The sequence below is a fragment of the Drosophila miranda genome, chromosome 3 (assembly GCF_003369915.1).
Source record: "Drosophila miranda strain MSH22 chromosome 3, D.miranda_PacBio2.1, whole genome shotgun sequence".
NCBI lineage: Eukaryota > Metazoa > Arthropoda > Insecta > Diptera > Drosophilidae > Drosophila > Drosophila miranda.
Window position 1 is genome coordinate 20,546,513 of NC_046676.1, and position 22,026 is coordinate 20,568,538.

At 49.1% G+C, this 22,026-nt stretch overlaps 2 protein-coding genes across 34 annotated transcripts in view; both read left to right on the forward strand.

The window, feature by feature from the left end:
* The first annotated feature begins 356 nt into the window (after positions 1 to 356).
* On the forward strand, positions 357 to 13,307 carry LOC108158777. Of its 27 annotated transcripts, none has more exons than XR_004472439.1 (17): positions 357 to 454; positions 1,115 to 1,447; positions 6,216 to 6,688; positions 6,757 to 6,879; positions 7,365 to 7,466; positions 7,517 to 7,696; positions 7,757 to 7,966; positions 8,549 to 8,760; positions 8,842 to 9,259; positions 9,392 to 9,418; positions 9,660 to 9,902; positions 10,030 to 10,501; positions 11,356 to 11,515; positions 11,575 to 11,682; positions 11,748 to 11,903; positions 12,073 to 12,730; positions 12,986 to 13,307. XR_004472439.1 is itself a non-coding variant. In XM_033391253.1 (16 exons), the coding sequence occupies exons 2-15, from the start codon at positions 6,203 to 6,205 to the stop codon at positions 12,119 to 12,121; spliced, it is 2,946 nt and encodes a 981-aa protein (XP_033247144.1). In that variant the 5' UTR covers positions 5,698 to 5,905; positions 6,133 to 6,202; the 3' UTR covers positions 12,122 to 12,160; positions 12,986 to 13,307. The 27 variants fall into 27 exon arrangements, 8 of the variants coding, with proteins under 8 accessions (XP_017146930.1, XP_033247144.1, XP_033247145.1 ...); XR_004472433.1 differs by lacking the exons at positions 357 to 454; positions 1,115 to 1,447 and adding an exon at positions 5,698 to 5,905 and having other exon boundaries at positions 6,133 to 6,688; positions 12,073 to 12,160; positions 12,518 to 12,730; XR_001775274.2 differs by lacking the exons at positions 357 to 454; positions 1,115 to 1,447 and adding an exon at positions 5,698 to 5,905 and having other exon boundaries at positions 6,133 to 6,688; positions 12,073 to 12,085; positions 12,518 to 12,730.
* Positions 13,308 to 14,782: 1,475 nt separating this feature from the next.
* The window catches only part of LOC108158776 (mitogen-activated protein kinase kinase kinase kinase 5), a 43,225-nt gene continuing 35,981 nt past the window's right edge, over positions 14,783 to 22,026 (forward strand). For 3 of the 7 annotated variants that reach the window (XM_017291414.2, XM_017291418.2, XM_017291419.2), the window contains exon 1: positions 15,693 to 16,190. In XM_017291414.2, the coding sequence (XP_017146903.1) occupies positions 16,065 to 16,190 (126 nt within the window). In that variant the 5' untranslated portion in view covers positions 15,693 to 16,064. The other 4 variants (XM_017291411.2, XM_017291409.2, XM_033392446.1 and 1 more) reach the window with 4 other exon arrangements.

Genomic DNA, 22,026 nt, shown 5'->3' on the forward strand with positions numbered 1-22,026 from the left:
AAATGTTCTATCTAGCTAGTAATATTCGTCGGAATATCAAAATTGAGCAATATGCTTTCCAATACTCGATGGAGAACGATTAACCCATTGCAAGACAAGGGGGTATTTCAATTTTCCACCGAAAATAATGAAAATTTAATAATGTTAGCGTAGTTGAGGTGAAAGTTAGCGTGGCTATTTTTAAGTTTAGAGGAAAGATGGCATGCATCCACAAAACGAGTTTACAATCATTAATATTTTCCGTCACTTGCCGCGGGGGGTTTAAGTGGGCTAATCTCGATTTCTTATCGATATACGATAAGTCAAAGTTTAACGAGTAAGGTTGGTTGTTTTTTTGGTCTCCGGGAAAATTAATGAAATAGCGGCGGCAAAAGTTGTACGGTAGCGTTCTGAAGAACACGAAAATAAAGAAACAAAAACAACACTAAAATCATCAAGTCAAGTGTATTCGTGTGTGAGTGTGTGTACGTGTGCCTGGGACTGCATTGGTAGTGGAATTTTGGCAAGAACCGCAAATATTTAAAAAGCGTTGCAAAAATAAAATACAATTTACATACATATAAGTGTGAGCGCGTGTGTATGTGTCTTAACATAAAACAATTTGTAGAAATGTCAAACTCGAAATAAGCAAAAATCAAACGGTATTAGGGCTGCTGCAACAACAACAACCGCAGCATCTGCATTGAAGCTGCAAACAGCTGATCCGCTCTCATTGATACTTGTGTGGTTGTTGTTGCCGCTGTGGCTGAACATTCAAATGTTGGCCAAGTATTTGGTGGCCTCTGCTTGCCTGGCCTAAACTGGCTACAATATGTGGTGGCTAGTGGCCCAGTAACGTGGCAGTGAAATCTAGATAAATCTGAATAACTAAATCTATATATTAGGGTGTGTGTGTGTGTGTGTCAATGTAACGGCAAACAGCAGCCAGCAATACAGTGGTACTCCAAACATTACGATTTCTTATCGCAAGACATTGAGAATTTGAATAACAATATAAACGAGTTTCATCAAAGCGGAAGCAACCCTCAAATACACACAATATAGCATTGAACTTTATGTCTTATGTGAAAAGAAGACGTGACAAAAGATCCGTTTGTGTCTATCTCTCTTTTAGTTCATTTTACGTGCCTTTGTAAAATTCATCACAGCTCTAATCGCCTCCCCGACGCCTATAACCCTTGGGCATCCAAAGGAGCAACGAAATAAAGTGATAAAAGCATCCAAGGATCTGTCCCGCTTTGCCGTCACGCAAAGAGTGCCTTAAATAAGAACGAAAGAGATTACAAAACGGCGTTATTACTAAACGAAAATAATCGTCAACGTTTTGGTTAATTTGCCCCATTTATGGGAAATTGGCAGTGCAAAGGTTCTGGCTAGGAATACTTACGCCACCCTCCGCCGGAGTGCTAACGTGGCCTTTGGCATTAGCTGATTGGTGGTGGCCCGGGTGAGTAGAGAGAGCGAGAGAGTGGACGATTTGCTTACCATGTGTTCCAAGCTTTTCCAACCCACTCCACTATTCCCCTATTGATTTGCATTACATTACCCCCACCCAACAACCTGTCCCAACACACAAGCAGAGAAATTTGTGGCCCAAAAGTTTCTTTAATTGGAATTTATCGAAATTTTTCGGAGCCCCCTTCATTCAGGTGGCACGTGGATTGGGTCATTCCACACAAACACACACACACACACACACACACATCCACTACATATTGTTGTCACTAATCAATCACAGAGCATTTTCCATGCTGTTTTTCCCCACCAACCCCGCACACATGAGGAAATTTGGCTAAACGAAGAAATAGAAACGGCAAAATTTACTGTTAAAATAACATGAACAGATGATGTTAACATGCCTCCTCCGTGTTTCTCCTTAATAATGCAATCTATTTTTACTTCCACGAAACATTACAACGCACATCCTGCGGACAAACCAACAACAACAACAACATCAAAACTTATTACACCGCGCTGCATGGTAAGTAGACCAACCAACCCCCTGGCCCCTGCCATATTCGCGCCATCCATCCCCCTTTTTGCGCACATACTTAAATGGGGAGTTCTCCCTGGCGGATGGGATGGGCTGGCTGGGTGGACTCTCTTTGGGTGTGTTTGCTGCGCGGTAGGAAGATGTGCCAGCGATCGTCCATGCGATAACGAGAGGGGGGATGGGGTGGGGTAGTGCGTGCGCTGCCACTCCAACCCCCATTCATTCGGTTTAAAAGCCACCCCCAGATGTCGAAACTGTGTCACAGGCTGTTGAAGCTGCTGGCGCAGGAAAAACCGGGCCGACGGTTTTGACGGCTGCTGCAGTTTTCCGGCCTCACTCCACAGCCTGCACCCTGCACGAGCCTGTGCCGTGCCGTGCCTCTCTTATACCGCCTGCCTGTGTGTGTGTGTGCCGGCAGCAAAAGCTCCGCTTCTGAGGCAAAGCTTTCGGAGGATAACAAGTAAACAAACAAACGAAATGGACCCATGAAACTTTGATGAATTCTCCTCTGGGGGCTCCTCCTGGGAGCGCGGGAACGTTGACAAATCAATTTGAAATGTCGCTCTGTTCACACGAATCCTCAATTATTGATGGTTGGCCTGGCAACCCCGGTTGGCCGCGGGTCCTGGACTGGTCAAAACACTTGGTGGCGGGGTTAAAGTGCCTCTCACATAGGCCGAGCAAATTACTCCGCACAAAAGCGTGGCATTCATTTGCCGACCAATCGGGAGACACAAAATCAATCGAGGACATATGTATCCTTGCAGCCATGCGTAATCCGTTCGCTTCTCTGGTCCAATTTTCACACTCAAATCGATTGGTTCCTTGCCACTTTTGCGAGCTTTAATCGATAATTGGTGTATGGGAACGGAACGAGTTTTCACAGAGAACATAGCACAGAGCCCAGAGTCGAAAGTCGAAAGGTTCTCCAGCTCTCGCTTGTCTGAGAGTTGGGCAAAATACTCGTAGCTGTAGCTGTAGCTGTAGATGTTGTTGTGTCTTCTGAACTTTGTCTTTTGTGTCGAACTCTGGCTGTTGTGTTGTATAAGCACGCAACTCTGGCTCCCGCCACCCCTTGGGGGTGGTCATCGGACTGCATTGGGGAGTAGAGTGCTTGCGTGTTGATGTTGGCCCCTCAGCTCAGTCGTGCCCCCGTGTCCCCATAAATCCTCATTCGCTTATTACGCATACGCCCTGTTTTGGCAGAGCTTCCAAAAATAGACCCAGCCTTGACACGCTCGAATGGCAAGACAGCCAAAGGTCAACCGATATCGGGGAATCGAACGAGCCAGAAATTGAAGTGCAATTTGGTTTATGCCAGGCACTGCACGGCAGCTCGATTAGATCTCGATCCCCATGCCCCTTCCTCAGAGGCAGAGAAGTCGTAGAGAGCCTAGTCCGATGCCTTATCAATTCGAATGGAATACTCGCATAGAACGCTCTGAATGTTCGATGGGATGACATCATCGAGTGTCTTTTCCACGGTCTACGGTGTCGTAATTTGGCACATTTTATTGACCCATTAATAGGTGAATAGGAGACAGCCTGTTGCTGGTGCTGTCACTGCCATGGCGAACTCCCGAGATCCGTATCGAGCGGCACTTCACATTCATTAACAACAATTAAACGCGATAAAAGGGGGGAAGAAGAAGGCGAAGAGGCGCCTTCCCTGCGATAAGATTAGAAGGCCAGAGTCAACAAAGGTGGAACCCCGTCTGCAGTGAGTCAAGTGGCAGACAGATAATCAAAGTCCCATCCCCCCCCCACAATTTTGATTCATCTGCGCGGCACGACCTTCGCCGGCGCTGGCTGTGGCTTGTATTCCGATGGCCGATTGCCGATTGCCGATTGCCGGCTTCGGATTGCCGCACCCCATCATCATCTCTATTTATAGACGCTTGCCGCTTGGCTACGCAATCAATATTCAATATTTATTCGCATTTTGAATGTGATTAGCTATTCGGAGGTGCACTCTAAGTGTTTGCAATGCCCCAGCCGCAATCCCCTTAGAATTTCCCCATTTGCGGCATTCTGTGAACACGCAGGTGAGGCAGCTGCTCACCCGAAGGGGGCATTCAACCCGAACCCTTTGACCTTTCGAAGCCAGCAATTAAAACGGAAGTGCCGGCAACCTGTTGCTGTTGCAAGCTCCGAGCGGTGCGGCTCTGGTGGCTCATTAAATACAAGAGAAAGAGTGGCTTCTGGGTTGCCCAACAAAGAGTGTTGTTTGCATGTGTTCCCACATGAAGTGGCAGTGGCAGCCAAGAGGTTTTGCTTTAATTAACTTGGCCCCAACGGCACTTCTGGCCCATCATTTTGGTAGCAGTTTCCTCTCAAGAATGTGCGTGTTGATCCCAGAAGAGATGTGGACACTCCATACCCGTTAGAGGATGGCTGATCGTAGATCGTACACTGCTGGGGCACTGCTGGGGCTGTGGGGCGTGACAGACCGCCGCCCCTTTGGCAACGGGCGGATTCCTCTGGTGCCCCGATGCTTTTCTTGGGTTAAAAATACCCGAGAGAAGAGTACTTGTTGCTCTCGTAATCGCCCTCTCGACGCCCCATTCAGACCAGGGCGAGTGCCCCCGCCGAAAGGGGTCAATAGACGCGCCAGTGGCTGCGAGTCTCTACTTGGAAAACCCAGAGCCAAAGCAAGAGAATGCCCAAAAGTCAGCAGCGCAGAAAGCCCAAGAAAACAAGAAGATTCTTCCGAGCCACAAGAGAAAGACAAGACGAAAAGATATATAAATAGAGAGAGGGAGAGAGAGAGAGAGAGAGAGAGAGAGTGAGAGACAGAGACAGAGACGGAATGGTTTCTATTGATATAAAACAGATTATCGCATGCAAAGTGGCGTTTTGTTATTGTTTTTTTCGCGATTGAGCGATGGACAAATGGCCGAAATGTTTCGCTCGGCATTTTCCTCTTGGCAATGGCAAGCTTTTCACGAAAAGCTACAACAGATGGGATGGCATGGTGTGGGGGCAGCAATCGATGGGGCACGAACTGAACAATGTTCAAATATTAACTGCAACAAGTGCCAAGGCAGACGGAGGTGGGAGGTGGGGGGGTTGGCACAAGTATTTTCTTTTCTATTTTCTTTAGCCGTTTTGTTGAATGCAAATTCTCTCAAATGGTTTCTAATAAATCCGTGTATAGGGGTCGCATTCGGCAGTAAGAGAGAGAGAGAGAGAGGCAGACAGAGAGGGGGGCGGGCGGGAGGGGTGGTGCGGTGGTACAGAAATATCTAAAAATAAAGCCAGAACAAGCGCAGTATAAACAATCCGACGAAGTCGTAAAAAGCGCTTCCCATTCCTCCCCTCCCCTCCCCACCCCTCCTCACCTCGAGCCCAACCTCCGATTCCCTTACGTCATTTATTCTCTCTCTCTTTCTGTTTTGTGTATCTCCTCCTCTACTTTTCGGCGGTGTTTCGCTGCGACCTAAAAAAGAATAAAGAATCATGACGTCAGCAGCAGTCCCAGCATGGAATCGTTGAATCGTTGGAGTTGGAAACGTGCCCGAGTCACGAAACAGAGGCAGGGGTAGGGGCCGGGGGCAGGGGCCGGGGGCAGGGGCCGGGGGCAGGGGCCGGGGCTGCCTCCCATCTCTAGGGAGAGCTGCTGGCGTCGGCGCACGGATACTTCTCTCGTACGAGTGCAGATCCCATTCGGATTCGGATTCGGATTCGGATACAGGCAGACAGGGTCGACAGTTCAGTTTCGGTTTGGTTTCCGTTCGGTTCCGTTTTCTGCCAACGTCTTCGAGTTCCTACAAATCCCTATTTTTTTTTGGTGCAGAGTTCCTTCCATAAAAGATATTTCAAAGATAATAGATTCGATCCGATCCGAGAGCTATTGGGTCAGTGGGTGATCCTCCAGCTGGTTTCCTTCTTCTACTGTGGACACGACTCTTTGTGAGTGGCGATATTTTTCATATTTTCATTTTCATGAAAATTGTTCGAGTTCTATAAATAGGCACGCCCAGCGGTGGGGCTGCGGGTAGGATGGGAGGGATGGGAGGGGAGGGGAGGTCTTTCATGGCATACAGAAACCATGGCATCTCTCATCTGTTGCTCTCTCGCTCTCTCTGTCTGTGGCACATACCACGAGTACAACTATTTCTCTGTCTGATCTTCGGCAGAACACCGACTACAACGATGATGAACCAACGCCTGGACCTCGGCTGGAACTCGTCCGTCTGCTGCTAAACGATGGATCTTGCAGACCAAATCGATGACTATATCTGTTCGTTCGAGGGACTTGGTGACTTAACAATGGACTCCCTAGCCATCTTCATCTTTCTGTGGGCCGTGCTGGCCCTCTTCTCCGTCTGGCTATGCAAGCTGCTCTACCGCAAGTATCTCAACAAGGAGAAGACGCCCAGTGCCGCCAACAGTCGCCAGAGCAGCGTGGCCCCCGGGGCGGCCGCCCTGGCCCTCGGCGGCTCCTCCAAACCGGAGAAGCGACTCTCCGAGCCCAGGGACATGCTGGCCACCAAGAGCAAAGTCGAGGATCTCTCCAAGCCTCTGACTGGCGCCTCGGCTGGCCGTGGTCGCTCTTCGGCCTCGCCCCTAAGCGGTGGTGCCGCTGGCGCCGCCGGACCGCGTCGCCGCGTGGTGCGCCAGAGCTCCACGGGGCCGGAGAATCGCAAGAAGCGCTATGTTCCACCGCCCTCCAATGTGGTGGGACCCGAAACGGTAAGAAAACACACACATTTCTCGAAATGGAGCCCTCTATAATCTGTGTGCCTTTTGTGTCTCTTCAGAGCTCTGTCACGTGGACCAGCCAAGTGTTCCGCTGGCTGTACAGCGATCTAGTCATTGTCAACGAGCTGCTCATGTCCTGGGTGATAGCCATCAACGACTCGCTCCGCAAGTCTGTGGAGGAGGTGAGTGCCCATCCGCCGGAGTGACATCAGCAGCCAGCCAGCCGGCTTTGACATCATTCACGCCACCTTCCTGGGGTCTGATGTCATGGCCGAGCTCCAGCTTGGTCTACAGCGTCCATTGACCTTTGTTCTTCAACTTGAAATCAGTGTTCGACCCTCCCCCCTCCGCCCGTCTTCCCGCCCGCCCGCCTGAGAGCTCGCTCAGCCGTAACCGATGTCGAAACGTGTTTTTCTGTTTGTTGTTTTTTGCCTCTTACATTTTTTTATCGCCTTTTACGCGCTCCCCAGCCCCGATTCGGAGCCGGCCGTAGGCCAAGGTCAGCGCGGAATCGTTAGTCACTCTCGACTGAGCCTCTGACTCGCGCCCCAAATGCGCTCACTTCTGAGCCCCAGTCCCCAATCGCGTCGGGTTACGTAATGCGCAAGCAATCCCCAAAACCAGATATCTGATTCTCTCTCTCTCTCTCTCTGTCTGTCGCTTGCAGCATGGAGTGGCCGTGGAAGTGGTCCGAGTGCTGCCCGATAGCCCTGCTCCGGGCCTGAACAACATATTCTGCAACTGCGATGAGACTAATCCTGCGGACATGGTAAGTCGTGAGATGAGGCCCCAGACTGGACTAATTTCGAGTTTCCACAGCTCATCACGTTCGACTGCGACGCCATGCCGGTGCTGCAGGTGAAGACCTTCCGCCAGAAGTCGGGCAAGGTGGAGACCTCCCACTACAAGGTGACCGTGTCGCGATTCCGCGCCCGCATGGCCATCCCCATGAACTACAACAGTCTCAAGGGCGAGATGCGTGTCGAGGGCTATCCTGATGTGAGTGTGTGCTGTGGCCCTCCGTCCATGGATAACCTTTCGTCTTTCGTCTCGCCACAGGTGCGCATTGCGATGAACAGCGTGGGGGCCATCAAGGCCATGGACCAGGACGAACAGCAGCTCCAGACGGTCATCAGCGACATCCTGACGACGGCCCTGCGCGAGACCGTCTACCCCGTGGACTTCTCCATCTACTCCACCTGCCCGCGGGCCGAGGTGGAGCCCCTGGATCTGCCCGTAATCTATCCCGTTCACTATGACTCCCTGGCGGTGAGCGTTGGGAGCAGTGCGGAGTGCAGCCTCTGTTTGTTGTTGTTTCTGTTTCGTGTTCGACTGTCTTTCCAGTTCGTCGTCATTCCACACAGAACTCGAAAACAGGACTCTTTTTACTGTACAGTGATTCCACTCTGTTCCCCCTTGGCTCCACAGACAAACAGACAAACAGACAAACAGACACTTCTCATTGCTCCCTCTGTCTCCACCACCCCCCGTGTATATCTGTCATGGCTTCGTTTATGGAATTCGCCTTCTTTCTCTCGCCTCATCCCCCTCTTGTTGCCATGTGCGTATCCGTATCCTGCCAGTAAAGAACTCTCTCTCTCTCTCTCTCTTTTGCGCTCTCTCTTTTCAGGGGAACCAATACTTTCAATATTATTACAATTTCTAGTGAATGTCACACAAGTTGCTAATTAAAGGCGAATTTCATAAGCCCTAACCCAAAACAGCCTCAGTGTCTCTCTCTCTCTCTATCTCTCTCCGTCTCTGAGCCCCCTCTCTACCCACCCATCTCTTTCTCTCCTGTCTGTCTCTCACGCACTGACTCATTGCATGCTCTGCCTCCTCCACACACAGCACAACATGGAGCACCATCTGGGAGGCGTGGGTCTGCGGGACTCGCAGCACATGGTGTCCGGCAGGCGGCTGCTGGTGAAGATCGTCAAGGGCGAGGGCCTGAGGGACGCCCACGACCCCTATGTGGTCATCGAGATGGACGAGCCGGCCCAGAAGAACCAGACGGGCACCCAGCGCGGCAGCAGACCCTACTGGGATGAGCACTTCCTCTTGTGAGTCTTTGAACAGCAGATCTCCTGCTGGGGATGCCCCGGACTCATCTTCCTGTTTTGTTTCGTTTCGTTTCGTTCCAGTGAACTCTCCCCGCAGTCTGCAGAGATACTCTTCGAGGTGTACGACCATCCAGTGATCGCCTCGGATCCGCCCAAGTTCCTCGGACTCGGCCTGGTCGGCATCGACGAGCTGGCCGTGGGTCCAGCCTCCACCCAGCTGCTGCAGCTCCAGCCACGCCCCTACGAAACCCAGCCCGTGGCCGGGGCCATCACCGTGGACTTTGTGTTCATCGAGGGAGTCGGGATCCCGGCGGGCGCCCGTCCACAACGCCTCAAGGAGGCCCTGCGCCTCAGCACGCCGGCCATCAATGAACACATCCGCAACGGAGCGGACCTGGCCGACGCCGCGGTCCGCGCTCTGCAGGACGGCGCCCTCTCCGCCACCGGAAACGGGGGCCAGCCCAGCAAGAGCACCCTCATCATCCACAGCGTCCAGCGGGTGAGTGGGATGCTGATGCTCCACCAAGCATTGACTCCATTATCTCCCGGTCTCCCGGCTCCCGCTGTCTCTTTGGTTCTATAATTTCGTTCTCTCTTTGTTTCTTTCATTCCATCCCCCGATCCCGCACAGAACTCGGGCAATCCGAATGCATTTAAGGTAATTCCAGACCCGATCAGCCTCGAGCCTCGGTCATCCGTTTCGTTTTGAGTTCCATTGAGTTACTGCGTCTCTAACCCACCAACGACCCACCACCCACAACCCCCTCATGATGAGCACCGTCATGCAGGATTAGAATCTAGTCAAGCTAATCTCAACTGTTTCTCGTTCTGTTCCATTGCTCGTTCTTGCCTAACCCCCGCGCTTCTCTAACCACGTCCACGCCCACGCCCCCGTTCAGGTCGAATTGAACAAGGATGGCCGCATCTTTGAATCGCCCACAGAGCTGGACCAGGCCGTGGCCCAGGCCTTCGAGCGGGCCGCCAGCGAGGCAGCGGCCGCCAAGGCCGAGCAGCTCCAGCTGGAGCTCGAGCTGGACCCCGGCACGGAGGTCCAGCCGCTGGCCAGCGGCGGCGGTAGCGGCGAGCCGCACAACGAAACAGGTAACGGTAGTGGTACCGCCAACGAGGACAGTACCGCGGAGGTGAGTTCAAGAGAGTTCCCAAAAGACTTGGAGAAGTTCCATGGCATGGCATGGCGTAGCATGAAGTTTACAGTTTTCCCCGCACCCCCACTGAGTCCTCTGTTAATCTCTGTGAGTGTTCTTCCAGTTCGGGCAGCCCAATGCAGCCTCCTCGCCCATCGGCAGCGGCTATCACAACAACAACAACCTCAATGGGAGCAGTGGGCTAGCCGGAAATGGCAGTGGCAATGGCAACGGAAACGGCAGCTCCAACATCAATGGCGGGGGCTACAGCATGAACAGCCTGCCGCGGAACGGGGCCCATCTGGGGCATCTGCAGGCGGATGAGGGCATGGACGTGCTGGACGACCGCGGGCGCAGCAAAAAACGTAATTTCTTTGGCACCCTGAAGAAGCGGCTCAGCCGCTCCAAGACACGCACCCTCTCGGCAGATCAGCCCAATAGCAATCACAAATCACTATCAGCCACCAACTCGAACTACGCCAATACTACAACAACATCGACAGGACTACCCCGAACCGCCACCGGAACCCTCAATGGTGATTCTTCCCGTTCATTATCTGTCGATCGTGCCACTCTGTCCAAAAGCAATTCACTTGGTAATTACCCAATCGTCCACCCAGTCCCAGCCCCCAAGCACCAGCATCACAGCATCCTTCCCAGTTCTAACCAGCCATGCATCTCCCAGAGCTTATCCGCACATTTCGGACTTTTCCTGCATCTAATCCGCAATAAACAATTGGATCAAGGGTTGGGATAGCCAGGACCAGGACATCCATCCCATCTGACGTTCAATCATGTCCCCCGTGCATATCCCAGCTGTTGCCTCTGCTGCCCATCTGTATCTATCCCAATGTTTAATGGTTAATCTATCTATCTATCTGTCGGCTAAGCACCTACCATTATGTTTAAGTCTTTGATCGTTCACTTGTATCCGCATCTGTATCGTTAACCGTTTTGTATCTATATATCTTGTTTGTCTTGTCTTCTCTCTTTATCTCCACACTCTCTCTCTCCCCATCAAATGCTAACCGAACTGTGTCCCAACACAAATCTGTATGTATTCCACGGTCCTCCACCTACACTACACACACACACACACACACACACACACCAAACACACACACCAAACACACCCCAACACAAACACGTTTGAATATTTTGAAACATTTTGCAAACATTTGGCTTTATTTTGGATTTGGATATATTGCGTTTTTGGATCTGCTTCTCTTCGGTTCGCATACGGCTTTAACGATCATTATTTATAATTATTTCTCACATTCTCTTTTGGTATCTTTTTTGTTCTCTCTCTTTTTATTTTCATATGAAAAAAAAAACATATAATTTGGTCTAAACCGGTTGCTTGGTTTGTGTGTTACTCTCCAATCTGTACACTCCACTGTGGGAAATGCTATTCGAACACACTATTAAAACGAAACACTAAATTACGCAGGACCCCGCATGGGCATTGGCTCCGCCATCACCGACCATTCACGACGCTCTTCAATTTCAGAATCCTCGGCCATCTCAGGTTTCTCCTCGGCCAGCAATAAGACCTACGTACACGAGGCCTCCACCTTGGTCCTGGAGACCAGCGAGAACGGCGTGAAGAGGTGAGTGCTGAACCGAATCGAGGTCTTCCTTTGATTCTCACGCATTGCATTCGTTTCAGCCACTTTATTGTGCCTTTGGCCATTGCCCAGAGACCGCGCTGGCGCCGCAAGGGCACCAAGCTGCACATCTACAACGCTCACACCTTCATAGCCAAGCATTTGAGCGGGTAAGTGGGACAACTGACTCCCCTTTAACCTGTATATTCTTATGCCATTCCTCTGGCTCTTACAGAAGCGGCTTGCAGTGCTCGATCTGCATGAAGTCCATACCTCGGAGGCCGGGCAAGCAGGGATACGAGTGCCGCGACTGCCAGCTGATCTGTCACAAGCAGTGTCACATACGGGCGCCCCAGGCCTGTCCCAATCCCACGGTGCTCTCCATGGAACTGTAAGTGGCCGGGCATCGCTGCCCCCGGGCTTGGTTGCGCCACCTCCTTCTCCCTTCTTTAACACTGACTTGGGGAGTGGCCCCATACTAATTTACTGATTTCGTTTTATTTTTTCTCTTTCCACACACACAAAACACACACAAACACACAACCCTTTGATCCTTTTAGAAACTCCTATCCGGTACTCACAGAGAGAGATCTGAACCTAGTTATCTAAAGCATTATCTATTTGTCTACCAAAACTATCTAAATACTCGTAATTCTTCTTTTGTAAAATCCGCCAAATGCAGTTGAATATTTACCACGAGCAATGGCAATTTTTGATTTACTTTAACCGTGGAATTGGCCTCGGCAGAGCGTTAAAAGCTCTGTTTAAATTTTGCTTGATTTATGTACTATTTTGGTTCGGCTTCTGCTGACTGCTAACCATCCAGAACGATCATCAGATCATCCCATATCCGATACTTATTCATCCATCAAGCTTCGCCACGCTATAAATTCAATTCAGTTCCTTCTGTTGTCTTCTGTTTCGACACTAATCCGAGCTCTTCTCTCATCGCACCACTCGACCGCCACACAACCACCTACTCGCACCACCACCACACGGACACAGGATGGCCAGTGAGCAGTAGGCTTAAGTGCAGCAAAATCAACTTAAAACTTAACCATATTCAAACTAGTTTGAGGGCGGCAGCGGCCGACATTTAAGAAAACAAAAAAATTCTCCTTCTTCTGAAAACTCCTCCATCCGTCCTTCGAAACAGCCTCAGTTCTAGATTCGTTCGGCTTTGGGAGAGAGTTCGAGAGTTATCCACTCCTTAGGCGGGTAAGCCATCTGCATGGAAGTTCCTTGTTCTGCTCTTGCTCCACCACTGTGTTGTGTACTAAATTAACACCCAGCTCCGTTCCGTTTCGTTCGACTCGATGCGGTTCGCTTTCGATGGTTCAGGCTGTTGCGTGTGATTCGGCAAGATCTTTTGTTGTTTGAAGCTTTTTATACCCCTGTTTAGGGGTTGATTCTGTTGGATGTTCTTGCCTCTTCAGACTCGACTAACCCAATCTCTTTGCGTTTCCTTCACAGAACCAACATTAGCTCGGCTGCGGCGGATCGGAGTATACGGAAACTGTAAAGGAGCCCCCAATCCATCGTCCATCCCAGCTCCGACGCCGGGTACACTTAATCGAATTACTATGCTTAGAAGGAGGAACACCGGGACACTTCGGCTATTGAAATCTTTGATACATTATGTTATTTATTTATACACACACACACACACCCACGTGCAATAAGTTCTTTGGTTTCGTTTTTAACCTTTCTCTGTGTCAACAAGTAGACCCCTTTGAGATTTTTTTTTTTGTATTTTCTACAAACACGAATAATAATTGTACAAAATAAGAGCGAACTAAGAATTTTTCAATTAAAATTACTGGTAAAAGTACATTTGCAATTTGAATCGGAGTTGGTTGGGCGCCAAAGCAATATCCATATCCTAAATACGCTTATCGCACAAGAATATCGAATCCTGTCAATATCGATGACATATCTAAAATAAATAGCAGAAAAATAATATGAAAATGCCCTGAACTGGAAAAATATATCCAACCAATCTTTCAAATTAGTTTGGAAAACAGAATTTCAATGAATTTAAAAAAATAGGGTATAAAAATGTCCATTCCATCGGCTGACCAGCAACAAGTGTTCAAATGACGTTACGTTGCACACTACGTTTCATTTCATGCCCACTACGTTTCAGCTATGACCTTATTTGTTAAAATCCTATTTTATACACAATCCCAATACGACAGAGCCTTTAAAAATAGCCAGTCATGTGGGAAATAGATTTATCATTCGGATAAAACTATGTGTGCAGTGCTGAGGATCCTATTTAGCTAGTAATATTCAACAGAATATCAAAATCAAGGAATATGTTATCTGATTATGGACAGAGAACGATTAACCCACTGTCGACTAGTGGGGGTATTAAAATAAAATAAATTTTTAACGAAGTTCGTGGTTTATCTTAAGTAGAAGGGAAAGACAGGAAGAAACCATTTATAAAAATTATTATTTTTCGCTGTTTACAGGGGGCTCAATTCATTCTTTCATCGGTATATTTACGGTATATTTTGCAAGTGAGACGGTATATTTCGGTATATTGCTGATGGTCCGACGGTATATTTTATCGAAAATAAAGTCAGAACAGAGTAGAAAACGATCGTAAAACTCCGTTTTACGGACTTTAGCTTTTGTGTATAGAGCTTCAAATAACCGACGAATAATGTTTATCGGTTTCAGTTATCGTGCTACACATCAGCTGGGAAATAACCTCTTATCGATTTCGGACTTCAGTATTTCATTGAAAGGTGTGTGACCTAGCGGGGGTCCATACGAATACGGTTCTGGAAAACATGGAAATTGATTTGGGTCTTGCCTACAACTGCAGCTGGTCACACTGGAGAGAAGAACAACAACACTTTTGTCATCTATTAATTTCATTTTCAATGTTATATAAAAATTCAATAAAAGCAAGTATTTGGAATAGGCCAATCATGTATAGAATTGATTCATCAATCGTACAAAATTGAGTGGGAATGGCTAAATGTTCCATATAGATAGTAATATTCGTCGGAATATCAAAATTGAGCAATATGCTTTCCAATACTCGATGGAGAACGATTAACCCATTGCAAGACAAGGGGGTATTTCAATTTTCAACCGAAAATAATGAAAATTTAATAATGTTAGCGTAGTTGAGGTGAAAGTTAGCGTGGCTATTTTTAAGTTTAGAGGAAAGATGGCATGCATCCACAAAACGAGTTTACAATCAGTAATATTTTCCGTCACTTGCCGCGGGGGGTTTAAGTGGGCTAATCTCGATTTCTTATCGATATACGATAAGTCAAAGTTTAACGAGTAAGGTTGGTTGTTTTTTTGGTCTCCGGGAAAATTAATGAAATAGCGGCGGCAAAAGTTGTACGGTAGCGTTCTGAAGAACACGAAAATAAAGAAACAAAAACAACACTAAAGTCATCAAGTCAAGTGTATTCGTGTGTGTACGTGTGCCTGGGACTGCATTGGTAGTGGAATTTTGGCAAGAACCGCAAATATTTAAAAAGTGTGACCGAAAAATTTTTCGTTCGTGAAATTATTATAAATTGACAAATTGGCAAAATTCTCCGTCGGCCAAAAAAAAAAAAAAAAAATTAAACAAAAAACTCGTCAGTAGTCACGTGCGTCGGGTGCGTTTCTCACAAATTTACAAGCAGCAGCCAGAACAACAACAACAACAACAACACAGTCGTCAGTCGACGCCCTTGTTTTTGTTGTCGCGTGTGTCGTCGCAGTTCTGTCTGTCTCTTGTCTGTCCATATTCCTAATGGGGCAATGCAATCTATTCCTGTAGTCGAGCGCTGAGTTTAGAGACTTTTGGATCGCTTGCCCCCGCAAAGCGCAAGGCGCTCACCACCCCCCCGCCAAAATACGCTTTCTCTCTTGCCCACTGCTAAACGCTGCAATGCGTTTATCATTCTACGCAAGGTATTTTCAAGTGGAAGGTGGAACCAGTCCCAGCTTTGGGAGGCCGCTCTGCCCCACTGCCATACCTTTCGATTTGGCATTCCTTGTGGTTGTGGTTGTTGTAGTTGTTCCTGGCTGTTTGATTCGGTTTTTGTTTCCATCATTTTCTGCGTCACAATCTCGCGAGTGTCGCTGCCGGCGCAGCCGTTTCCCGCAGCCGTATCCGATCCCGTTCTGGTTTTTTTTTTAATTTCGTGTTTGCTAATTTCAGTTTGGGCTAATTTCGATCTGTGTTCGTGCTCCCGTCTATATTCAACACGGATTATATATGTATAGACAAAGAAGTCCAGTTAACGTTACGCAATTGAAATTGTGTGTGTGACCGTACGGGAGTGTTTGTGTGTGTGTAATCCGCCCGCCTGCCCCTCTCTGCAGTCGGACAAAATGCAGCACGATCTCTATCGATGGGCGTCCACAAGTCATCAGTAAATTAAAACCAAAGAAAGGGAGTCGCTAGTGAGTGAAAGGCACAGCAAAGCACGCGAAAGAACGGGCCCAAAGAAGAGCCAGAGAGAACATCAGCTGGGTAGGCTTCGACACCTCGAATTCGGACTCCGATCGGGGGACTCGACTCGGTCCCAACATGGCCGCCGCGCACAGCCACCACAACGCCAACCTCCTCAGCTCGGACATCTCGCGGCGCAATCCGCAGGACGAATACGAGCTTATTCAGAAGATTGGCTCCGGCACCTACGGCGACGTATACAAGGTGAGTGATGCCAGAAAAGACACGGGGTACGCGCAGGGGCGCCACTCGGCGTAGCACGGTATGGCCTGCGCTCGCCATCTATCCCGGGAATGTTTCGCACACACAAAAAACCAACTGAAAGCGTGCCTCTGATTTAGAATGCTTCTCCTCCTCCTCGCCCCATCTGCCCCATCAGCCGCTTTTTGTTTTTCTTTGCATTCCTGCTGCCAGCTTGGGTGCATGTGCAGCCACCGTCTCCCACTTGGCACATTCATTTGTACATCTGTTTTCCACCGCCTGCATGCTCCACTCTCCACGACTCCCCCCCTCTCCCATCCTGTTTTCCCCGAGTTATTCCAGCACAAAATATGCGCAATTTTAGTTTTACTTTTCTTTTTTCCCTTTTCCGCCACTGCTGTCTCCCTGCTGCATGCTGCCCGTCGCAGCCTTGTGGGGAAATATGACAAATGCTCTCTGCCCAAGAAGCTGCCCTTGGGCCTTGGGTCTGTGCTCTGTGGGGCGTGGGCAAGGCGTGGCATAATGCATTTTCGCTGTTATGGGGCGGCTCCACTGCTCCAAAGAGGAGACAGCCCTGATCCACAGTGGTGCAAAATGTATACGGAGGATCCAGATTACTCTATTCGATAGGTTGCTTCATTTATTATCGGCTATCGGGGTCACCCATGAATCTGATGCCCTCCTCTCCTCCCCTTTGCTCTTGCATTGATTATGGGGATTAATATTGGGAATGTGTTATTTATTTGTGTTTATCCACCCCACCGCTCCCCTCCTCTTCTCTTATTCTGGATTGTCTCTCGCTCGTTCTCTTGGAAGAGGAGGAGGAGGATGCGTCATCCGCCAAGTCGGCGGCGCATGCTTTAGCTTGGGTTTCGATTTCGATTTCGATCTCGGTTTCAATTCCAATTTCATTTCCCCTTTTTCCATTCTTCGTTCTTCTGTCTTTTGTTTTTCTTTTGCGGAATTTTTTGTTGCCAGGGGAATGTATGTACACACAACATGCATACAAACATGCATACATACATGCTCACATAGACATCGCATCATCAGAACATTCCGCTGGCAATTCTCATTTCATCTCTCATACCTCCGCTCCGTGTTTACAAATCTCTCTCCTCTCTCTCGTTGATTTTTTTGTTTACACAAAGTTTTGGCATGGAACACACTCGTTTCGAATATTGTACAGATACTTATCGGCCAGAACCTACACTACTATATACATATTTATGCGTCTCTGATAGGGAATGGGGCCCAAGTGCTTGGGCAATCGAAATGCGTTCTCCCGTTTGCGCTCTCGTTTGCAGCTCGTTTCGCGATATCAATTTACAATGGAAATGTGTGTGTAATATGCAATCATAATAATGGCAAAAATGTTGACAGGCTATTAGGCCATGAAGAGGGTAGGCAGGTCGGGCAGGGTTTCCATTGTGCCACCAATTGCTCATCGATTGATTCCTAATACTCCATCGGATCGGGAAAACAAAAGAGTGAGAGAGAGTGAGCAACTAAATTGCACCTGTCAAGGTGTGTGTGTGTGTGTGTGTGTCTGTGTGTGGGTGAAGGTGTTCCAACAAGGCTCTCATTACCGGAAACTCGAGTGCGAAACGAAGCAGAGGCAAAAGTCCAATAAGTGGACTCTGCTGCTCCAAGGAAAGCGCACAAAAGGAAAAGTGCTCGGTTACAGTTATGCAACGGAAAGTAGTACAAATACAAATACAAATACATACATATCTTATGCGTGCCGCCACTGTGTATGTGTGTGTGTGTGTGATTGCCTTTGCCAGGCACTTGACTTCGCCACACAATATGTCCATTGTTGTTGCTGCTGCTGCCGCCGCTGCCACCGCCGCCACACTCCAACAATCATCCTCGTCATTGTCGTTGTTTCTCTCTGGCTTCATACCCTTCGCACCCCTGGGGTACCCCGATTATCAACGACTTTTTGCCACCATTCAGTAGTAGGATCTGTGGAAGCTTCTGTGCTTCATGGGTGCATCGTCATGGATCAGTTGGAATGACTAAATCGGGACATGGAAACAATCGACCTGCATGCAGGGTATCCACAGAGCTTCTGTCTTCCAGCCCTGAAAGACCTTTTCTTTTGATTTTATTTTGTTTGTGTTTTTTTGTTCATGCAACACGCATGAAAACATGAAAAAATTGGCGCAAAGCTCTCGACACGAGAGAGAGAGAGAGACGGAGGGAGGGAGGGAGGGAGAGAGAGAACGAGACTTGGGGGAGGCTAGAGAAAATTACTAGAGAAAAGAACGAAGTGAAGTGAATTTGAAGCAGCGCCGAGAAGTGGCCAAGTGGGGGGTGTGGATGGGAGGGGCAGCGCCAGGGGTAGGGGGGGACGGAATGAAGGAGGTCACGTAGCAGACGCATGTGTGGGCGTGGACCAGAGAACATGCATTCGTTTGTATCTCTATCTCTATATGTATCTGTATCTATGTTTGCTGGGAAATTGCAGCTTTTTTTGTTGATTTGTTTTCCCTTGAATTTACCGCTTTTTCCCTCTCCCTCACCTACAGTATATCCTCTCTATTTCGCTCCATTTCCAAATTTTCCACAAAACAAAAACAGAATCAAAGCCAAATCATTTGCACCGAAAAAAAACCAACAGCTTTGTGCAGTCTAGACAACGGAGGGAGGGGGCTACGGCTGAGGGGGAGGCATTGTCTGTGACTTGCCGAAAAATGCTTGCCTTGAACTACGTTGCGGTACAGCAAACAAGAAGAGAGCCAGCAGCCAAGCGAGCAGGATGTGGGGAAGGGTGGTGGTGGGTGGTGGGGTGGTGGGGGTGGCAAAAGGCAAACAGAAAATGTCAAAGGGTTTCCCTAGCCTTCCTTGGATGTTCCTTGAGCAAAGAATAGCAAAGGATCTTCTGGGTTTCGCTGGATGAATAAATGAATGAATGGATGGCAGGAATGGATGGAGGGAGGAGGGAGTTGGGTAGGCAGATATGCAAATGGATCTTGACACGCCCACCTCCAATGGGCGTTGAGCAAACACTGAGACAGTTTCAACGCCTCCGCATTCGGTTCCACATCTAGTGCCACATTTAAATGTTAAATGAGGAACGCGGCAAAGTTTTTCCTACTGGCAGGGAAAACAAAGCGCAAAATGTGTGCGGGAGTGGGTAGTGGGTGGCAATGGCAACCCTTAATTTAGCAACAACAAAGCGCCATAACAATACAAGCAACGACTGGGTGGCAGGGAGGCAGGGTGGCAGGGTGGCAGGGAGGAGGAGGACCAGTGGCAGCGGTAGAGGGACGTCGCCATGTTGACCTAATTCTGCCGTGGCAATAATTTGCACGTCTTCAACGGGTTAGAGGCAGAGATGGGGGGGGGGGGGGGAGCAGGGGCAGGGCAATGGCAGGAGCTGTGGCAAGCGCAGGGGTAGGGCCAAAAGGGCGCCCGACTGTTGCAATGTTTTGTGGCGGCTTGTGGCTGTATTCTCTCCCTCTCTCTCTCTCTCTCTGTCTCTCTGTCTGTCTGTGCCTCCATCTGGCTATGGGGTGGTGTTTCAGTAGCTCCAGCTGTGTCTAATGTGGATGCACCAACAATTGTGGCAACATGTTATCCATTTCCACTCATTACACGCTGCTGTTCATCGACTTGGAGGCAGGTGTGGGGCCAGATATCGATTGCCATATCCACCGATCGAACCCAAGGCTTTTCCGATCAAAATTCAGGATCATCTTTTGCAGCTGTAATCCTGGCTGTCCGCTGTCGGCCGTGGGTGGACTCTGGAGGGAACAGTGCCTTAATTTAGTTTGAACATAACACCGTACGTTCCTCGTGGGGGGCAACACGAGACGGGAACATCAACAATTTGTGGCAATTAGCAGGGACACTGCCAATGGGGACACGTGTTCAAGTAGTGGACCATCCGACAGCCCCAGCAGACCCAAGGGGGAGTCCAGCAGGAGTCCAGACAGATTTCCCTGGCATCCTGGCAACGTGCCACCTCTGCCGCTTATCGTTGCCTCCATCTGTGTGTACTTTTGCTCCTGCCGCTTGTCCACTGAGCCTTAACTAATCCAGTCGGCAAATCAACTCAAATGTACGAAAATTTAAATAAAAACCCAACTCCAGGGACTCCCCTTTCCCCTGCCCCCTGGCCCCTGCCCCCTACCCTGTCTCTGCCGCCGCAAAACCCGAAAAATCCCAGTTGTGCAAATATTAGGATTGCCTGCGGAAGAAGCCTTCTCCTGGCCTTTTATTCCATTATCCTTTCGCTTTGAAACATATCAGAAATATTGCATCCCCCGCACGGACAGCCCCTTGGCCCCATCACCGACATCAGCAGACGTCCCCAAAGTCAAATAAAAACGAGGGAAAACACGCACCAAATAAAAGAGATTTTCCCCGAGTCTAAATCGCAATTTTTTCTTGGCCGTGTTTAAAGTTGGGTTTTTTTTCACTTCTGGGGTGGCGAGGCAGACACGCCTCCCGTTGGGGTAGGGAGAGGGGGAGTGGGAGTGGGAGTGGGAGAGGGGCCTTCCTTTGTCGCTTTTTGCTGGAACATTGTTTGGAACTTGTCACTTGTCCTCCTCGGGCACTGTCCCTGGCTCTGTCCTCTGTCCTCTGTCTCTGGAGCAGGAGCAGGTCCTAGGAAGCGGCAGACGCTGCTGGCTAATTTCACCTTCTTTCTAGGTCTGTGTCTGTGTCTGACTGTCTTTGACCCCGGGAAGGCTGTGCAACGTCTAAATGTCGCCATTCATCTTGGTCCAAATGTCTTGGAGGGAGATGTCCTCCCTGCTGTTTCTGCTTTAGTTTTTCCCTTCATTTCCTCACTCATTTCCGTTTGACATTTTCCTTGAATATTGGACGGCTCTCTCCTCCGTTCCTCCGTTCCTCCGTTCCTCCGTTCACTCATTCGATGGCTACTTCCCAGGAGAAGCTGAAGTCGGGGACCCGTCTGAAGAGCAGCTCCCATCAATTGGATGTATGCCAGAGCCTCAGCCTGCAAATGGTGGGGAGGGGGGCAAGTGTTTACAGCCTTTCTAGCTCGTTATTTGGCCAATTTCGTAAAGGATTTAGCCAGGGTTTCCATCTTTTCTCGTAAAGTCTGCTCCTGCCTGCTTCCTCTCTCTCTCTCTGTGTGTGCGTGTGTGTGTGTGTGTGTGTGTGCATATGTATAGTGTATGCCAAAACTTTTTCCTTCATTATAACTTGGCTTTGGCCCCATCCTCTGCCATCCTCTGCCCCACTCTCCAAGAGTTTTGCAACGCCAAGAGTTTTGCCATATTAAAATCATCATCAACGGCGTCCAAACATAAACTTATGCAAGTGAAGACTTTCCTTCTGCCCACCACCCCCCCCCCCCCCCCCCCCCCAGCCCCCTCCACACACAGCCCCCTCCCTCCCAGAATGAAGTGGGAATAAAAAATCAAACGAATATTTCAGACATAAAGTCACAAAGTTGTGGATGGCGGGCGGGGCAGCAGCGGCGTTGCGCAGGCGCCAAAGAGTTGAAGCTGCTGCATGTTGCACGGGAGAGCAGAGAGAGAGAGAGAGCGACAGAGAGCTATCGATGTCATGCTCGAAGCTCAGCGAACCACCGGGTAGCGGGGTCTTTGGAGAATCACTGCCTGAAGCGGGAGAGAAAGAGAGAGAGAGAGATGAGATGCAAGTAAAATGAGCTACTTATAAACTGGAGGCAGGAAAGGGCTCACTAGCCAGGCAAAAAGTTTTGTTGTTTATTGCTTTGCATAATTCCATTAGCCACCAAAACCAAAAAGTTGCGACGAGTCGAAAACTTTCTGGCCAAACTAATTCCCATTAAAATGTGTAATTCCAATTTGCAGTCTGTTTCCAGACAGAGAGAGAAAGA

Bases quoted from the DNA above. Each gene is read 5' to 3' on its own strand.
- LOC108158777 (XM_033391253.1), top strand. From the start codon at position 6,203: ATGGATCTTGCAGACCAAATCGATGACTATATCTGTTCGTTCGAGGGA. The intron at 7,467-7,516 runs GTAAGTCGTGAG...GAGTTTCCACAG, and splicing joins AGACTAATCCTGCGGACATG to CTCATCACGTTCGACTGCGA. The intron at 11,683-11,747 runs GTAAGTGGGACA...TGGCTCTTACAG, and splicing joins ATAGCCAAGCATTTGAGCGG to AAGCGGCTTGCAGTGCTCGA.